The sequence below is a fragment of the Cornus florida genome, unplaced genomic scaffold, assembly GCF_030987335.1.
Source record: "Cornus florida cultivar Cherokee Brave unplaced genomic scaffold, ASM3098733v1 CherokeeBrave_3.0.0_Hap2_Chr04, whole genome shotgun sequence".
NCBI classification, from domain to species: Eukaryota; Viridiplantae; Streptophyta; class Magnoliopsida; order Cornales; family Cornaceae; genus Cornus; species Cornus florida.
This window is the reverse complement of record NW_026775574.1, coordinates 99,374,863-99,390,435: the sequence shown is the minus strand read 5'-3', so window position 1 is coordinate 99,390,435 and position 15,573 is coordinate 99,374,863. Positions and strand designations below refer to the sequence as shown.

Below are 15,573 nucleotides of genomic sequence, written 5' to 3'. Positions count from 1 at the left end.
TTTTCATAGGACCAATAAGTCCAACTTTTGAAATCTTTTTCCATTTATGTTCTAAACTACTCAATTTTTCACTTGTATCCCAAATAGAAGTAAAGTTCTACAATTTTTTTATTTTATGTTCAGGGAAGGATCCCACTAATTTTTTTTTTTTTTTTTTTATAGTAATATATCCTTATAATTTGTTTATTTTCAGTAATATATCCATGAAATATTAGATTTGGTCCCTAAAATTACTAAACAAATGCACTATTGCCCCCTCCTCCCCCCTATCTTACATCTTGGCTCCGTCCCTATTTATGTTTAATCAATTCATGAATGTTATATTATGTATTTAACTTATAATTAATTTATTTAAAGTTCAATTTCAAAAATATTTGTAGATTTCACAACACACATATTATATATAAAAACAATTTTTTTTTTTATAAAACATTATAATTTCATTTTATTGAAATAATTTTTCTAACTTTTATCCTTTGAAAAATAACTAATTATTTTGAATATAACAATATAAAAATGAAAAATTTCCAAATAGAAATATTTTAGACATATTTAAATATGTCAAATAGAAATATTTGGCTTACCTATCAAATTTTGATTTAAAAAAAAAAACATATATATATATATATATATATATATACAATTGTAAAGGTTTAATTTGATAAGGGTATACATGAAAAGTTAAGTGGTTTAGATTTTAAATATGAAAAAAGAATTTCAAAAGTAGGACTTTATTGGTCTTGTGAAAAATTTATAAGGACCTATTTGTCTGAAAAAAGTAGGACTTAGTGGTTTTTTTATTCTTTTTTTCCCCGAATTATATATAAGGTAAATTACATTAACCTTTCATAAAATTTGAGCAAATTACATACATGTATGCTAGTGCACTTTTAGAATGACAATTTTGTCATTCTTTAGTACTAAGATATAATATAATATACAAACATTATTGTCTTTTTACACTTAAAATCACTTTCGGTAGAAATAGGGGAGGTTAATGTAATTTGGGCAAACGCAAGGGGAGTTAGTATAATTTAGCCTTAAACTGTATATATATACACATAGTTGTGTGTGACTCTCTGTATATTTTCCCTCTTCTCCCATCCCCAAACCCAAAGTCCAAACTCGGCGTTAGTACTAGCGATGGCCCAAGTTTAATTAAGTTCCGAGACCCTTGGATGGTCCACGGTGTCTGAAAGTACTCTGAACCAGCAAAGAATGTCGTGTTGTTACAACGGAGTTTTGTTTCATCAATCTTCCAAACACGACTTCCGATCCAAACACTGACCAACAATGGCGGCCTCATCACCAGCCCTAAGCAGCAACAGCAACGACACCACTGGTACCCCCACCTCCGCCACCGCCATCACCACCACCACCACCACCGTCGCTGCCACCGCCGGCACCGTCACCACTCCTCCTACCACCAATGCATCCAAGAACCTGCGCGGCCTCAACAAACCCAAGTGCATCAAGTGCGGCAACGTAGCTCGATCCAGGTATTTCAATTCCCATCCATTAATTCGTCTTCGTTTCTATTCTATTTGAAATTTTACTTCCTAATGCATATGCTATTCTTCATATCTTGATAATCGAAACCCTAGGGTTTTTTCAATGAGCTTTACGATTACAGAAATAAATGTGTGTGCATATATGTATAACCTATGTCCACTTGTAAAATCGAATTGTAGGAAGCACTGTTCTATTTTCCTAATGATGTATTGCATCATAATTTATGCAATCATCTTCAACAGCAATGTGCTTTATGAGGAATGAACCTTCTGTCTTCTTAAGCTCTAGTAATTGCAAGTCTCTGGCCAGCATAAGCATGGGTTCCCTTTAACACACTTCTTTTTTTTGGGTAATGGAGGGTGTGTTTCCACCTCATTTGGGACGGGACTAATCCCCCACAATCACCCTGAACCATGAGTATTAGGTAAGATCAGGGCGGAGGCTTGATGCTTCTGGAGTTGAACACAATACCTCCTGGTCTTGCCGAGAGGCATTAAAAAAAAAAAAAAAGTATGATGGACATCATGTTGTACTTTCCCGTCAAAGAAAACCAAGGACACCTAAGATAATTTGGGATTTGGGAATTGGTGATAGTTAGGAAGTATAATTAATTTGTGATACCTTCCAATTGAATTGATAAACAGATGCCTTTCTTATTAACTGAAGTTGTGTTATCCAACATACTTACATAGAAATATTGCTGAAAAGATTTTCTGTTGTAAGCACTAACAAAACTCGATCTTATTGTATTATATGTAGTTTAAAATTGCCCAAAATAATCAATTGAACAGAAAAGGCAAAGCAATTAAGGAACTGTACTTGCTGAAACTTATGAAATTTAGAGTCCATAGAAAACCAAATAATCTACACAAAAAGCTGCAGAAATTAGAAATTTTGAATACAATAAAGAATGGTAGATCATGACATAAAAAAATGGGTTTTAATGATATAAAAGGTATGCCAGAAAGATAAGCATGGAAAAAAACAGAAGCTTGGAACTTTATGACATTATGTGGAGTGCTGTTGCATACTATGATGAATGACCAATTGGCAATTCGAAGAAGCATCACTTTTAAGGGAAAGAGATGAACCTATAATTGTTTTGATAGCTAAAGAAATTAGATTTCATGAACTTTGAGTATTTGAAACTTAAACCAATGATGAGATAAATAATGGTGCGAACCTTAAAACATATGCATGAAACTTTTTTGAACTTCACCTGTGTGTCACAATCTGTAGTTGGAAATGTGAAAGAGGAAAGAAAGGAAATATTTGAAAGTTTCATGAGAATCAATTTATCTAGACATAAACCAAGGAGACTGAATGCAGTTTTGAGAAAAACCTTTAGGTTCTCCTGAAGAAGAGTTCTTAAGAGGGGACTGGATAAGGGTAATGTTTTGAATAGTTCTCAATAGGGCCTCTAGCCCAATGGTATAACCTCCCCATCCTCAAAGAGGAGGGGAGGGGTTTGGACCCGGCATGGGCAAAAGTGTGTGTGAGTACTTACCTGAGCAAAGAAATTAAAAAACAAGAAAAAGAAAAACAAGAAAAGAAAATGTTTTGAATGGTTCAACTTTGATGAAGACTCTAGTCCGTTGCAGGTGGAGTGCATGAAGGTTAGTGTATGACACAAACATGATATGATTGCCTGTCATACACTTGCCTTGATTCACCTTCACTTGCTACGGAGTATACCCTTCATTAACTTGCATTGTTTTTAAAGGAGAGAAAAATCAGGATCAACTAGGACAGAAATAAAGCATTGGGTCAAACTCTTCTTTGGTGTCAAGGTAATAGCTATGAATAGTCATCGACTCCCGGGAAAGGGTAGAAGAATTGGAGATTCGAGATGTAGTTTCCAGCAAACTGTAGAAGTGGAGAATTTTCTAAAGAACTTTTTTGACGGTTTGCAAGCCACATGAAGTCGAGCTTCTATTGTACTATATCATAGCTGATCTCATTATTAAATATCAAATCATTAGTAAATTTACCATTTTAATAAATAGTCAAAAAGATTTAAGTAGATTCACATAGCACTTCAGAATCCCACAATAGATTGTAGTACTATACAATCAATGGGCCAACACTTTTTGAAACTTTACAACCAAATTTTCTCATGAACTGTACAGGTCTTCAGTGTAATATAAATTGTAGGACAATTTACAATAAACGGATCAAGCCTTTTTGAAGAAACCTATCACAGTAACATAACAAAACGAAAAGGAATTTCTGAAGGTCCCACAGCGAGGCATATCTCTTCTAATTTTTCACCAAGCCAATTGTGTGATTAACTGAGGGAAGATATTAGAGGTTCAATTGCAAAAAGTTAAACCATATATCTAATCTTATTCTCATAGCGATATTATATTTTCTGCTTGTGATGCATCTTGCTCTACCTCTTCTAATTAGATGACAATTCTATTATATTATCATTTGAGATTGATTGCATCGGGTACGTATAAATGCAACAGTAGACATTATCATCTGTACAAAAAATTGAATCTTCAACAATCAGAGAGGATTAGAAAATTTTAATTATCCACATATAAAAATAAAGTTGTGTCAAAACAAATATATTTCACCAACCAGTTGATTATCAGACCCATATTTCTGAGTAATACAGATACAGACAATTATCCACATATATATGCAGGCATTTGTATGCTTAAACAGATTAAAATATGTATACACCTGCGTGTGAACATATATGTTTATTTGTATATATATAGAGAAAGGATTGGGGTTGCCGGAAACAAGTCTTCCCATGGAGCCTCAAGGCTCGGATCGACACCCAAGAGATGGAGTCCTTCGGCAGCTATGGAGTCAGTTGCAAATGAGAGAAGAGAGAAGAGTGAAGAGAGAGGAGAGTGTAGGTGGTGGTGGGAGCCGTGGGATGAGGTGGAGAAGAGAGGACACAGGTGCCGTGGTGCTGATAGGAGAGAGAGAACAGAGTGAAGGAAGAAAGGGAGGAGCTAAGAAGCACGAACACGGATACGACACGACACCGACACGGCGACACTGCAAATCCAAAAAAATTAGGACACGGACACGGACACGGACACGGCGAATAGTATATATATATATATATATATATATATATATATATATGATGTGGTACTTTAAAAATTACTGAGTGTTACTATTTTTCATCAACCTCACAATGAAAATAAAACACAAATCATAACTCATAACTAATAAACTATAAAAGAACAATGTTGCAGAGTTATAAAACCAAATAAAAAACAAGACATTAGAATAATAACTAGTATCATTTAATCATCAGTGCAACTTTACTCCAAATACAAAAGCATAGACAGAAAGGACTATTAACATTCATGAATGTTTAACATTCAGGACTTCACTGTTAGCACTTAACATTCACAAAAACCTAAAGGCTAGTCCCCAAAAAAGATACAAAAACACGTCAGTGTACTATCATCTATTCCCATCCTTCATTTGACCTAGGACTTTTACCATTTACAATACCAAAAGGGTAGTACAAAAAAAAAAAAAAAAAACATATTAGCATTCAAAAAAAAAAAAAAAAATTCCAGAAGTGTCCGTGCCGTGTCCGTGCCGTGTCCGTGTCCGCGGAGTGTCCGTGCCGTGTCCGCGGAGTATCCATGCCGTGTCTGAAAATTCAAAAAATATAAAAAATTCCAAACGCGTTTTTTGGCGTGTCCGACACGTGTCGGGGCGTGTCCGTGTCAGACACGGATTCTTCGCCCATTTTGGAGTGTTCGTGCTTCTTAGGGGAGGAGAACGGGGTAAAGTTTGTTTTGGGCAAAATCGTCATTTTGCTACACTAGATATTTTACATGTTTTATTAACAAAATAATGGGGGCATAATAGTCATTTCAGTCTTTTTTTTTTTTTAGTAAGGATTAAACTGTTAATGGGGGGTATGTGAAACTTTTTTGCAATGGCGGGAGTCTCGTGTACTGGGTTTTGCCCTTTTAGTGGAACTTTTTTTCGCAAAAGTTTCATTTGTGTGTAATTAGGCCAAACCTCAGGAAGGTCAGTGTGTTTTACCCTAAGTTATAAACCATGTATGTGATTACAAGACAATGTTCAGCATAGAACACCAAAATTGTAACCTGGGTAATGTATTGGGAAACCTGCTTATGACCCAAAGCAGTTCCAGTTTAAATTTGTCTTTATATGGGCTTGATAGCCCTTAGTAGAGCCGAGCCAAGCCGAGTAGTGGCCTGTTTGGGCTCGGCTCGGACATGTAGGAAGAGTGTTTGAGCTTGAGCCGAGCTTTCACCCAAGTGTTTGAATTCGGCTCGGTAGATTTCACGGAAGCTCGAGCTCAACTCGAAGCTCGTTTGGGGCTATTAATATATACTATAATTATACAATTAAATCTTCAAACAAATATATATATATAAAATTACAGATCTAAAAAAATGTAAACAAATCTATTGAAGAAATCACCATTTATGGTAACTTCTATCCCCTTTATATTTCCAAAGATTATGCTTCTATAATCTGCAGATAATCTCCTTTAATCTGTAGCCACCATGTTTCCATTTTCAAAGTGGAAGGCAACACATAATGTGTGATAGAGAGGGAGGGGAGAGATCTTCATCGCGGCAGAGGGCGTCTGTTTGGTGCGTGCAATGGGGAAGGCAGCTTGTGTGCTAGGGTTAGGGATGGATATGACTTTTATGGGGTGTGTTTAGGGTTTTATGGATGGGCTTGTAACATGGGCTTGTGCTGTTTTATTCTTAAAAAATCATATTATTTCTTATATGATTTTTTTTTTTGATAAGTTATTATTTCTTATATGCATTGGGCTGGGTTGGGTTGGAATGAGCCTTTCTTAAGTTAATATTTAAAGGAATGGACCTATTATATAGATATAAATACATAAAAATATACATATATATTCATGTTCACGATTTTAAAAACGAGCCTATTAACAAGCCTGTTCATGAACGTGTTCATGAACAAACGAGTCGAGCTGGGGAGTGTTTGAGATTGGTTTGTTTATTAATCAAACATGCAAAACTTGTTTGGGCTTGGTTCGTTTATTAAACAAACGAAAACGAACCGAGTCCTTAGCGAGCCGAGCTCGAGCTGTTTGTCGAAAGTTTGGCTCGTTTACAGTCCTAGCCCTTAGAACCCACCTGTTGGATGAAAAATTCAGTATCGCTTTGGCTGCTTCAGTATTGGATCAAATGCAGACCGTTTTTTTTTTTTTTTTTTTTTTTTTTGTGTGTGTGTGTGTGCAATCCATAGTAGATGACAGATGTTTTTTCGGTTTCAAGGCAATGTTCAGGTGTGATTTACTCGACGAATGAACAGAAAGGTTTATGGTTTTTTGTCTCAGCATTCTGCTCTATAATATCAACTATTGGTTTCCTTCTACATATATGTTTGAGACAATATATATATTTGTGGACATGTTAGATTAGATTGATGAGCTGAAATATCTTGTGCAGGTGCCCGTACCAGTCATGCAAGAGTTGCTGTGCTAAAGCTCAAAATCCATGTCATATCCATGGTATGCATAATTCAAATGCTACTGTAGTACTGAATATGTCTTGGTTTGTTGCATGCCTGGGAAAGTTTATATGTGTGCTCCCCATGAATGTCAGAACCTCCAAATCTTACTCAAGACACGTGGTTGCAACTATCCTTATAAAGTTCTCTTGACATAGCACCTTTTAAGCAGGTCATTGAGATATGCCTCAATTTTCACCCTGCTTCCAGTCAGGGACAGAGGGAGTTAAGGCCTGGGGGGGCACGTGCCCCCCTGGATTTTCTCCCCCTCTTATATTTTATATGTACTTTTATTATAATATATATGTTTTTCATAAAAATATAGAAAGTGCCCCCCTTGAATTTTCTCTTTCCCTTATAATATTCTATATATGTGTGTTTTTTTTTCTCCTCTTAAATAGTTTCCTTAATCCTTATATTCTATATGTATAATTAATTTAATCCCAAAAATATCACTCTATATATATATATATATATATATATACACACACACTCATAAACATTAATTTATATGCATGGACATTATACTATATATATATATTATGGTGTACAATATTACAATGTGCCCCTCCTAAACAAATTTTCTGGCTCCATCCCTGTTTCCAGTCATATCCATAAAAGAGCTATAGCCGAAAAATTCAACAATTTATATTACCAATGAGAAAATTACGAGAAATTGGTGATTCTAGTGCTTGCAGCTATTTATAGAAGCTTATTGTAATGGGCCAGGTGCTTTGCGGTCAGACCGAAAAGCTTTAAGGTATTAGGCACCCAATCCATATATACCCAATCTCTTCCCCATCCGGATCCGATATGAGACAAGACCTCCTTATAACATTCTCCCCCAACCAAAACTCGCAATGTCCTCGTTGCGGTCGGGCCACCTTGCCTACCTGGGTGGGCAGACCCGAACACCTCCAGGTCAAGCATTTGACATGACACTGGATCAAGGTCTGGGTTTGGCTCTGATACCAACTGTAATGGGTCGGGTGTTTCATGGTTTGACTCAAAAGCTGAAGTTATTAGGGTTAATTACAACGACACCTCCTGAGGTTTAATATATTGATAGCCATATACAACTTAGCTGTTTTTTGGACAACGACACCCCCTGTGATAATTTTGATCCAAACAAGCCCTTTAAATGTTAGAATAGACGAGATTGCCCTTCAACATTTAATTCATTTTTATTGTAAAATATCATAACTCATGAAAAGTCAAATTTGCCCTTAGATATATACATTATATACACTATTGCCCATATATATATATATATATGGAAGAGCAGAGGGGAAAAGAGAGCAGCGGCATTGCCACCACTACCACACACCATCACCCGCCATCGCCACCACTACCACAATCACCTGCCATCGCCCACCATCGCCGCAGATCGATGTCGCGTATTGGTTCCAATCAAACTCTAAGAGCCATTCATCAATATCGATGTCGCGTATTGGTTGCAATCAAACTCTAAGAGCCATTCATCAATATCGACGGTGCTCCTTGCCCCGAAACCCTAATCGTCAGTTTCGCCGTCGTGGGTAAGACGACCCATCTTCACTGTAGATCAAAGATTAGCGTATTGGGGAGCACCGTTGTAGAGAGAGAGAGTATGTCGAAATGGCCATGGAAGGTGGACCCATGTACCGTCGCAGTATTGGTGGTGGGTGGTTGCGGTGTTGGGATCCCCACCTCGCTGGCGTTAATTTTCTGGGTTTGCTCCTTTTTGATTTTGGCGGCTCGTGTTTTGGCTCCGGACCTCGCCGGCCCATTTCTAGGTTTGCTCCTCTAAAAGCCCTTCTTCCCAATTTTTCACGGTTAATTTCATCTGGGTTATCAAAATCAGAGCTCTAATTCAAACCAATGAAACTTCAAATCAGGACTGTTTATATATGGGTCTATATATATGGATTTATGTATTTTCCTTTGTTTTGTTCAAATTTGATAATATATAAGTGTGTGTGTGTGTGTGTGAGTATATCTTGTTCTTTGATAAAGAGATAGAAAATATATATATATATATATATATATATATATATATATATATAATTCAAAGGGTGGAAAGGAAAACAGACAGACCCGTTCCTTTTTTTCTTCATTTGATCTTCAATTCGCAAAAAAAACCTTTTGTATGTGTTTATATATAATATAAAGTGTATGCATTCATTAAATCGAAGAAGATAGTATATATATATATGTATATATAATTAGAAGAAGACAACATGGTGGAAGAGGCTATGACTGTGGCAATAACGTGAAGGGGAGAGAGGAAGGGTGTTGACTATGGTAATCATGTGATTGGATACATGAGATCTATATAATTGTTTATGAAATTTATTTTCTGAATATGGAATCAGTTTGTTGTAGCGGAGTATTGTGATCATTGGAGCTTCATCTGGGTTTTTCACGGGTTCAATTAATGGGTTTTGGTTGTGGTGGCAGAGGCTGCAGTGGTGGGTGGAGAGAGAGAAAGAAATGGGTGGGCAGTATTGGTGGCGACTGGTGGTTGCGGTGGTGGCTATGGTAGGGCTGTGAAATGGTAGCGGTGGGTTTCGAGCTGGCTATTTGTTTAGGTAGGGTATTTTGGTCAATAAAAAAAAAATTGTATTGGATAAATTGGTAATTGAATGTGTCAAAGGGTAATAATGTCAATTCACCATGTGTCAGGACTATTGGAGTGTCTTTGTTAACTTTATCAAACCTAAGGGGGTGTCACCATTCAAAAATGGTCCAACTTATATATAGCTATCATTATGTCAAACCTCAGTGGGTGTCGTCGTAATTAACCCAAGTTATTATGTGGCATTAACATCCAACCCATATATACCCAATCACTTTCCCATTCGGATTCGATGTGGGATAAGACCGTATGTAGTAGAATAAAACCTAACCCATATATACCCAATCACCCAACCCATATGTAACACTTATCTAGTAGAATAAAAAATGGTTTGTTTGACTATAGATTTATTGGCAACTGTCAAGTTGGCATAATAAGCCCAAATGTGTGTTGCCAAAGGAAATTTTTGAGTTTGGATTATGCTTTATAGCCTAATCTTCTTGTTTAGGGGTCTTCTTTCCCAATTCTGTACCTTTTCTCTTTGGAATTGATGACATTTCTCATAATAAAATAGTGAGAATGTACGCTTATGCATATTCATTTTTTGTTAGTAAAAAGCTGGGATTCCTCCTAAACTTTTCAATACTACCAGCATCATGTTATGGGTATCTAATTATCTATAGATTGTCTGTTGACTTAACATTAGGAAAGGTGATTCCTGCTACCTGCATTAAATAGTAGGTTGTGATAGCTAGATCTACGGGCTTTTCTAATCTCATGCAACTTCTCAGCACCTAAAGAAGCAGAAGATGTAGGAGAAGACTAGCAAGTGAAAAGTCATGCTACCTATAGTTGATTACGTGGTGCCCAAATGTTTAGGGAGACCATACTGAGGATGTAAAAGGGTGGAAGAAATTGCATAGCGCTTTAACTAAGAGAGCTAGTTCATCTGGTTTTAAAGTGATTAGTTGCTGGTATTGCAGAGAATCGGTTGGTAGAACTTCTGAATCGCAGCTAACTAAAATTAAAGGACAAAAGGTAGTGGAAAGGTACAAGGTTGTGGTATTAGGCTCTTGGGATAAAAGCTGAAGAAACTAAGTTAGTTGTGGTTATTGTGGTAATCACCTGAACTTGGAGAACCGAAAAGATACATGGAACGAGAAAGAATATTCTAGGAATCTCACCATGAATAACTTGGGCACCCTGTAATGTTAGGTTGATCACACCATTTATTTGATAGAAAAATAGAAGATATTAGCAGCCTGTTGGACTTATCTTTTACCTGGATTAGGACCCTAAAATAGGAACTTTGAATCTTTGACCACTAAGGCTTTTCTAGACCTACTAAATATCATAATTCATAATAAAACCCCAAGACCAATACAGTAGTCCATGTCCAACAAATTTAGAATTGCCAAAATCCCATTGGCTCTTGAAAAACCACAAGCAGTACACTGACCTGCAGCATGTACATTCAAAATAGGAATCAATTCTATCGAAACCTTGCTCACACAAGATTACTGAAAGAAATCCCCAATTTTCAATTTTCGTTGTTTGCATGGCGAACAAACTCCATCTTGAGTCCTATAGTATTAAGATGAAAAGTATGTGCATCAGATTGGCATCTTTGGTGACATGAAATATTGGCACAAATTAATTTGAATTAACAATATGGAAGTAACACGGACAATACTGTGTTTTTTCCATATACAATTGAATCCATCTAAATTGATGACATAACTGTCGAGACAGTCTACAGATCAAAGACATCCTTAGATTGTAACAGCCTGAAAATCAGTTGTATTTTCCATGCTTAGCTTTGACTGACTTGGGTTTAGTCTTCTGAGCATCTGTAACTACCATGATAATCTAAATCTTTGTTTCTTCCAACTACCACGGTAATCTAAATCTTTGTTTCTTCCAACATTGCTTGTTGGTGGTTATGTTTATTCAGTGGGATGACATTTCAGATTTGAATATAGAATAGAAATAGAGGATTATAACTCGCGAGTCATCTGTATTTTAGTGTGATTCTTGCCTAGAGAGCAACTGCAATAGCCTTTACGTACTCTTCAGTGAAGCCAGCTAGGCCATAGATTCTTCATCTCAATGTTCACTATTACTGCAGAAGAAGTCATCATATGAAATATTTGATGGCTGTGGAAATAGAATTTCTTGACTGATACTGAGCTCATGTAAGACGATACCACAGAACTCAAATATTTATGCCTCAAGCAAAAGTTACGTGAAGCTGGTATCTTCAAAGTTTAAAAGGGTGGAAAAAAGGATGAGATTGTGGGTAAAAGGGGTTTGGAATTGGATTGATTTCTATATAATTGGTGGCTGAAATTACAAAGAATAAAATGATGGAAAAATCAGCTTCATAAACTATCAATTGTGGGTCTTGTTTTCCACCTATGGAGGGAGAGAAACTCTAGAAGTTTTTCCATATTTTATGTGGATGAACACTCTGTCCTTCTCAGAATGTTATATGATATTAATCTGAAGATGTTCACTTCCCTCTAATTGGGATGAGATATGCAGAAGAGTTCAGATTTCTTGGAATTTGCCTAACTTGTAAATAATCCTGGCCCAGAATAATATCCCATAACGAACTTCTATGAATCATTCTTAGCAAAATGCTGAAATTACCAGATACTGCGACTCTTAAACTTATGGAAATACAAATATAATTGACTGGTAACAAATTAACCTAATGTTTAAATAAGACTATTCAGCTCAAGATTGGGTCCCATAACAAATCCACAATTGGTTATTTTCCTTTTTCTCATGCTTTGTGTCAGTTTTGATATCAGTCAAATGAAGATTAATGATTTACTTTTAAGAGCAAGGCATCGGTTTCAATATTTAGTCTTCTATAATGTTAATGCTGGGGTGAGATTTTCTTATTTTACATTTTATAATTTTGTTAGAAGGATGGCCTTGTTTACTTGCTTTCTATCTTTTGGACTGTGATTGCAGTTTTGAAGGCCAGTGCAACTTTTCCAGAAAAATCACCATCTTCTAGCTCTCCTTTGTTTGACCAACAGTCAACTGAGGCATCTCCCTCCGGGTAAGTTGTGAGCGTCAATTGACTCAGATGTATATCTTTGTTGAATGTCTGCTTTGACATTGCTTTTCTATTGTTTATGATGTGAAGATGAGAGTTACCTGAAGTTCTACCGAAGTGGCACTTTCCTTGCACTCATGGGTTTCATGTTTCTCATGCTTACAATTGTTTGAGAATCACAATGGAATATCTGTATCGACAATCAATTAGAATTTAGTTTGGATTTCTGAAAATCACTCGTTTTTAAAGGAGGGACTGGTTATTTAATTTATATCTATATATTTTTTTCTTTCAGCAAATGAAAATTTTCCAATTTTATATGTTCTTTTCATTGTCGTGGCCTTTTCCTCTAGATCACATCAAAATACCACTTTCCATGGAATTTTACTTGCTTATTTGTATTGTTGAGTTAGAATTCAGGTTTTGTTTCTTATCTCTGTTTGGTGTTGTTTCAGGAATTCACATAGAGTTGCTTCACTTCGGCAACTTTCTAACAACTTTGCCCAATTCAATAATCTACAAACCCCACTTAGGTCAAGGAAGCCACTGACCAGAAAGGTGCGTGGACATAGATTATTTACTGTCATCTCTTGAGTACTATTTTTTGGTTTTAGAATGACTTGTCCTGATGTAGGAAACAATTTCAGGATGCTACAGTTATAAACGAATGGAGGTTTTTAAAGCTGAAGGAATACAGGGACAGAAATATTGAAGCAGAAAATGAGGCTTTCGACAGGTACATGCAGAATGTTCATTTACTGGAGGAGGTGTTCAAGGTGAATTCTACGTCAGAAGGGCCTACGAAGGATAAGTCCTCAACATTGAACCCTAATCCTGTTTCTACATCAGAAGGGCCTACGAAGGTGTTCAAGGTGAATTCTGCGTCAGCTGGGCCTACGAAAGATGAGTCCTCTACATTGAACCCTAATCCTGATTCTACGTCAGAAGGGCCTTCGAAGGATGAGTCCTCAACATTTAACCCTAATCCTGATTCTACATCAGAAGGGCCTACGAAGGGTGAGTCCTCAACATTGAACCCTAATCCTGATTCTATATCAGAAGGGCCTACGAAGGATGAGTCCTCAACATTAAACCCTAATCCTGATTCTACATCAGAAGGGCCTACGAAGGTGTTCAAGGTGAATTCTACGTCAGAAGGTCCTACGAAGGATGAATCCTCAACATTGAACTCTAATCCTGATTCTACGTCAGAAGGGCCTTCGAAGGACGAGTCCTCAACACTGAACCCTAATCCTGATTCTACATCAGAAGGGCCTACGAAGGTGTTCAAGGTGAATTCTATGTCAGAAGGGCCTACGAAGGATGATTCCTCAACATTGAATCTTAATCCTGATCCAGTGGCAGACGGTGGTGAAACGATGATATATGGGTTGAAGTTAAAGCTAAGATCTAACCCAGTTAGAACGGAAAACTGTAGAAAGAGGATGCTAGATATCGTTGATGACGGACTAAGGAAGCTTCGAAAACTGGAGGAAAACAATGGTCATAACAACCTCAATGAGCAAGATGAACTTATCGAGAAGCCAAAGATGCCAAAACCCTGGCGGGAAGAGAGGGCTTCTGCGTTTAGTGAACTTAGTGATAAGTTGAACAAAGCCCGGAATGAGGATGATCTAAAATCTTGCTTGGAGATGAAATCCCAGCTCTTCAGTCCTCAAACCAAGACAAGTCAAGTGGATTCTGAAGATATTGAGATATCTAAGCAGCAGACTGCCAACAATGATTCATCTTCCAGACGACAATCGGATTACTCCCCAACGAAGTGGCTTACCACAACCACCATTGATCAAGATGCTCTCAATCGCATCGATGTGCATTTTTCTTCCCTCGAGGAGATAGAAGATTTGTAATTAGTTTTAGACAGGATTGTAAGTTATGTGGCCATGTTTTAGTGTTCTGAACTGATTAGAGGCCTGGATATATCTTTAGTATAAAGATAGATGGTTGATATCTTAGATACCTTCTATTGACATTTTAATTTTATATTGTAACATTCTTAAGTTAATATTAAGTCTCGGCTATTTGATCATTCCTGAACTTTTTAACACTACTCTGGCAATTGTATACCAACTATTGTATCTTACTTCCCAGCTGCATTTGAAGGCTTCCATACAGCATCCTACATTGAGGTGATGAGTGAAAATAACTTATCTATATTATTAAGCTTAGAAACAACTGAATGCTACCATTGAATTTGGTATTATTTTTTAGGATTTGTGCTAGAGAGTCCGAATTCTGGACATATCCGACTACATTTATATGAAAATGAAGGATGTGAGTGAGGGATGACGTCTTGCTGATGACGAAGTGTGTATTAGACTCTTAAGTCTGAACCACAGTTTCCGGTCAATACCCAAAAAGGGTTCCTTAATCTTGTTTTCTTAAAGTTTACTTTGAAAAGGCAGTTTAAGCCTACAATGGGTTCAAAATTATAGCATTGGTTTGAGCAGCCTCTTAGGGCCAAGAAACTGGGTGAGGAACAAGACTTCCAGAGCAGTCTCTCTCTCTCTCTACACACACACACACACACACATTTGCAGATATTTCATTCAATTATTCCATGTCCGTCTATTTTATTTATACTTTTCAAGGAATTGCTATTTGGAATATGCTGTTTTCAATTGTCCATAAATTTCTGTGACAGCTTTCTCCAGAACAAAATTTCTCACTAAGTCATAATCTAGGGTTGGTTTGGATATTTAATGAAAACAAAATTGTATAAACACTGATGATGAAAAAACATTGAAATTATAGTCTCCTGCAATCTCTGGTGTGCATTAAAAGTTGGCGCATTTCAATTTAAATTTCATTGGGAGTCAGGTCACTGTTTAACTAAAAATCAAAGTCATGTTGGTTCAGTGGATTGGTTGTGTCTTCAAAAAGAGAATCCTATATGGGGTTCTAA

The 15,573-nt window shown here is 36.6% G+C and overlaps 1 protein-coding gene across 1 annotated transcript; it reads left to right on the top strand.

Moving 5' to 3' along the window:
* The first annotated feature begins 1,082 nt into the window (after positions 1 to 1,082).
* Positions 1,083 to 14,697, top strand: LOC132304151 (cell wall protein DAN4). Its single transcript, XM_059801712.1, has 5 exons — positions 1,083 to 1,499; positions 6,960 to 7,021; positions 12,560 to 12,650; positions 13,103 to 13,205; positions 13,295 to 14,697. The coding sequence occupies exons 1-5, from the start codon at positions 1,294 to 1,296 to the stop codon at positions 14,516 to 14,518; spliced, it is 1,686 nt and encodes a 561-aa protein (XP_059657695.1). The 5' UTR covers positions 1,083 to 1,293; the 3' UTR covers positions 14,519 to 14,697.
* Positions 14,698 to 15,573: the final 876 nt, after the last annotated feature.

Coding starts and splice junctions, on each gene's coding strand:
- LOC132304151 (XM_059801712.1), top strand. CDS start 1,294: ATGGCGGCCTCATCACCAGCCCTAAGCAGCAACAGCAACGACACCACT. Junction 1,500..6,959: donor GGCAACGTAGCTCGATCCAG/GTATTTCAATTC, acceptor TATCTTGTGCAG/GTGCCCGTACCAGTCATGCA. Junction 13,206..13,294: donor GGAAGCCACTGACCAGAAAG/GTGCGTGGACAT, acceptor AAACAATTTCAG/GATGCTACAGTTATAAACGA.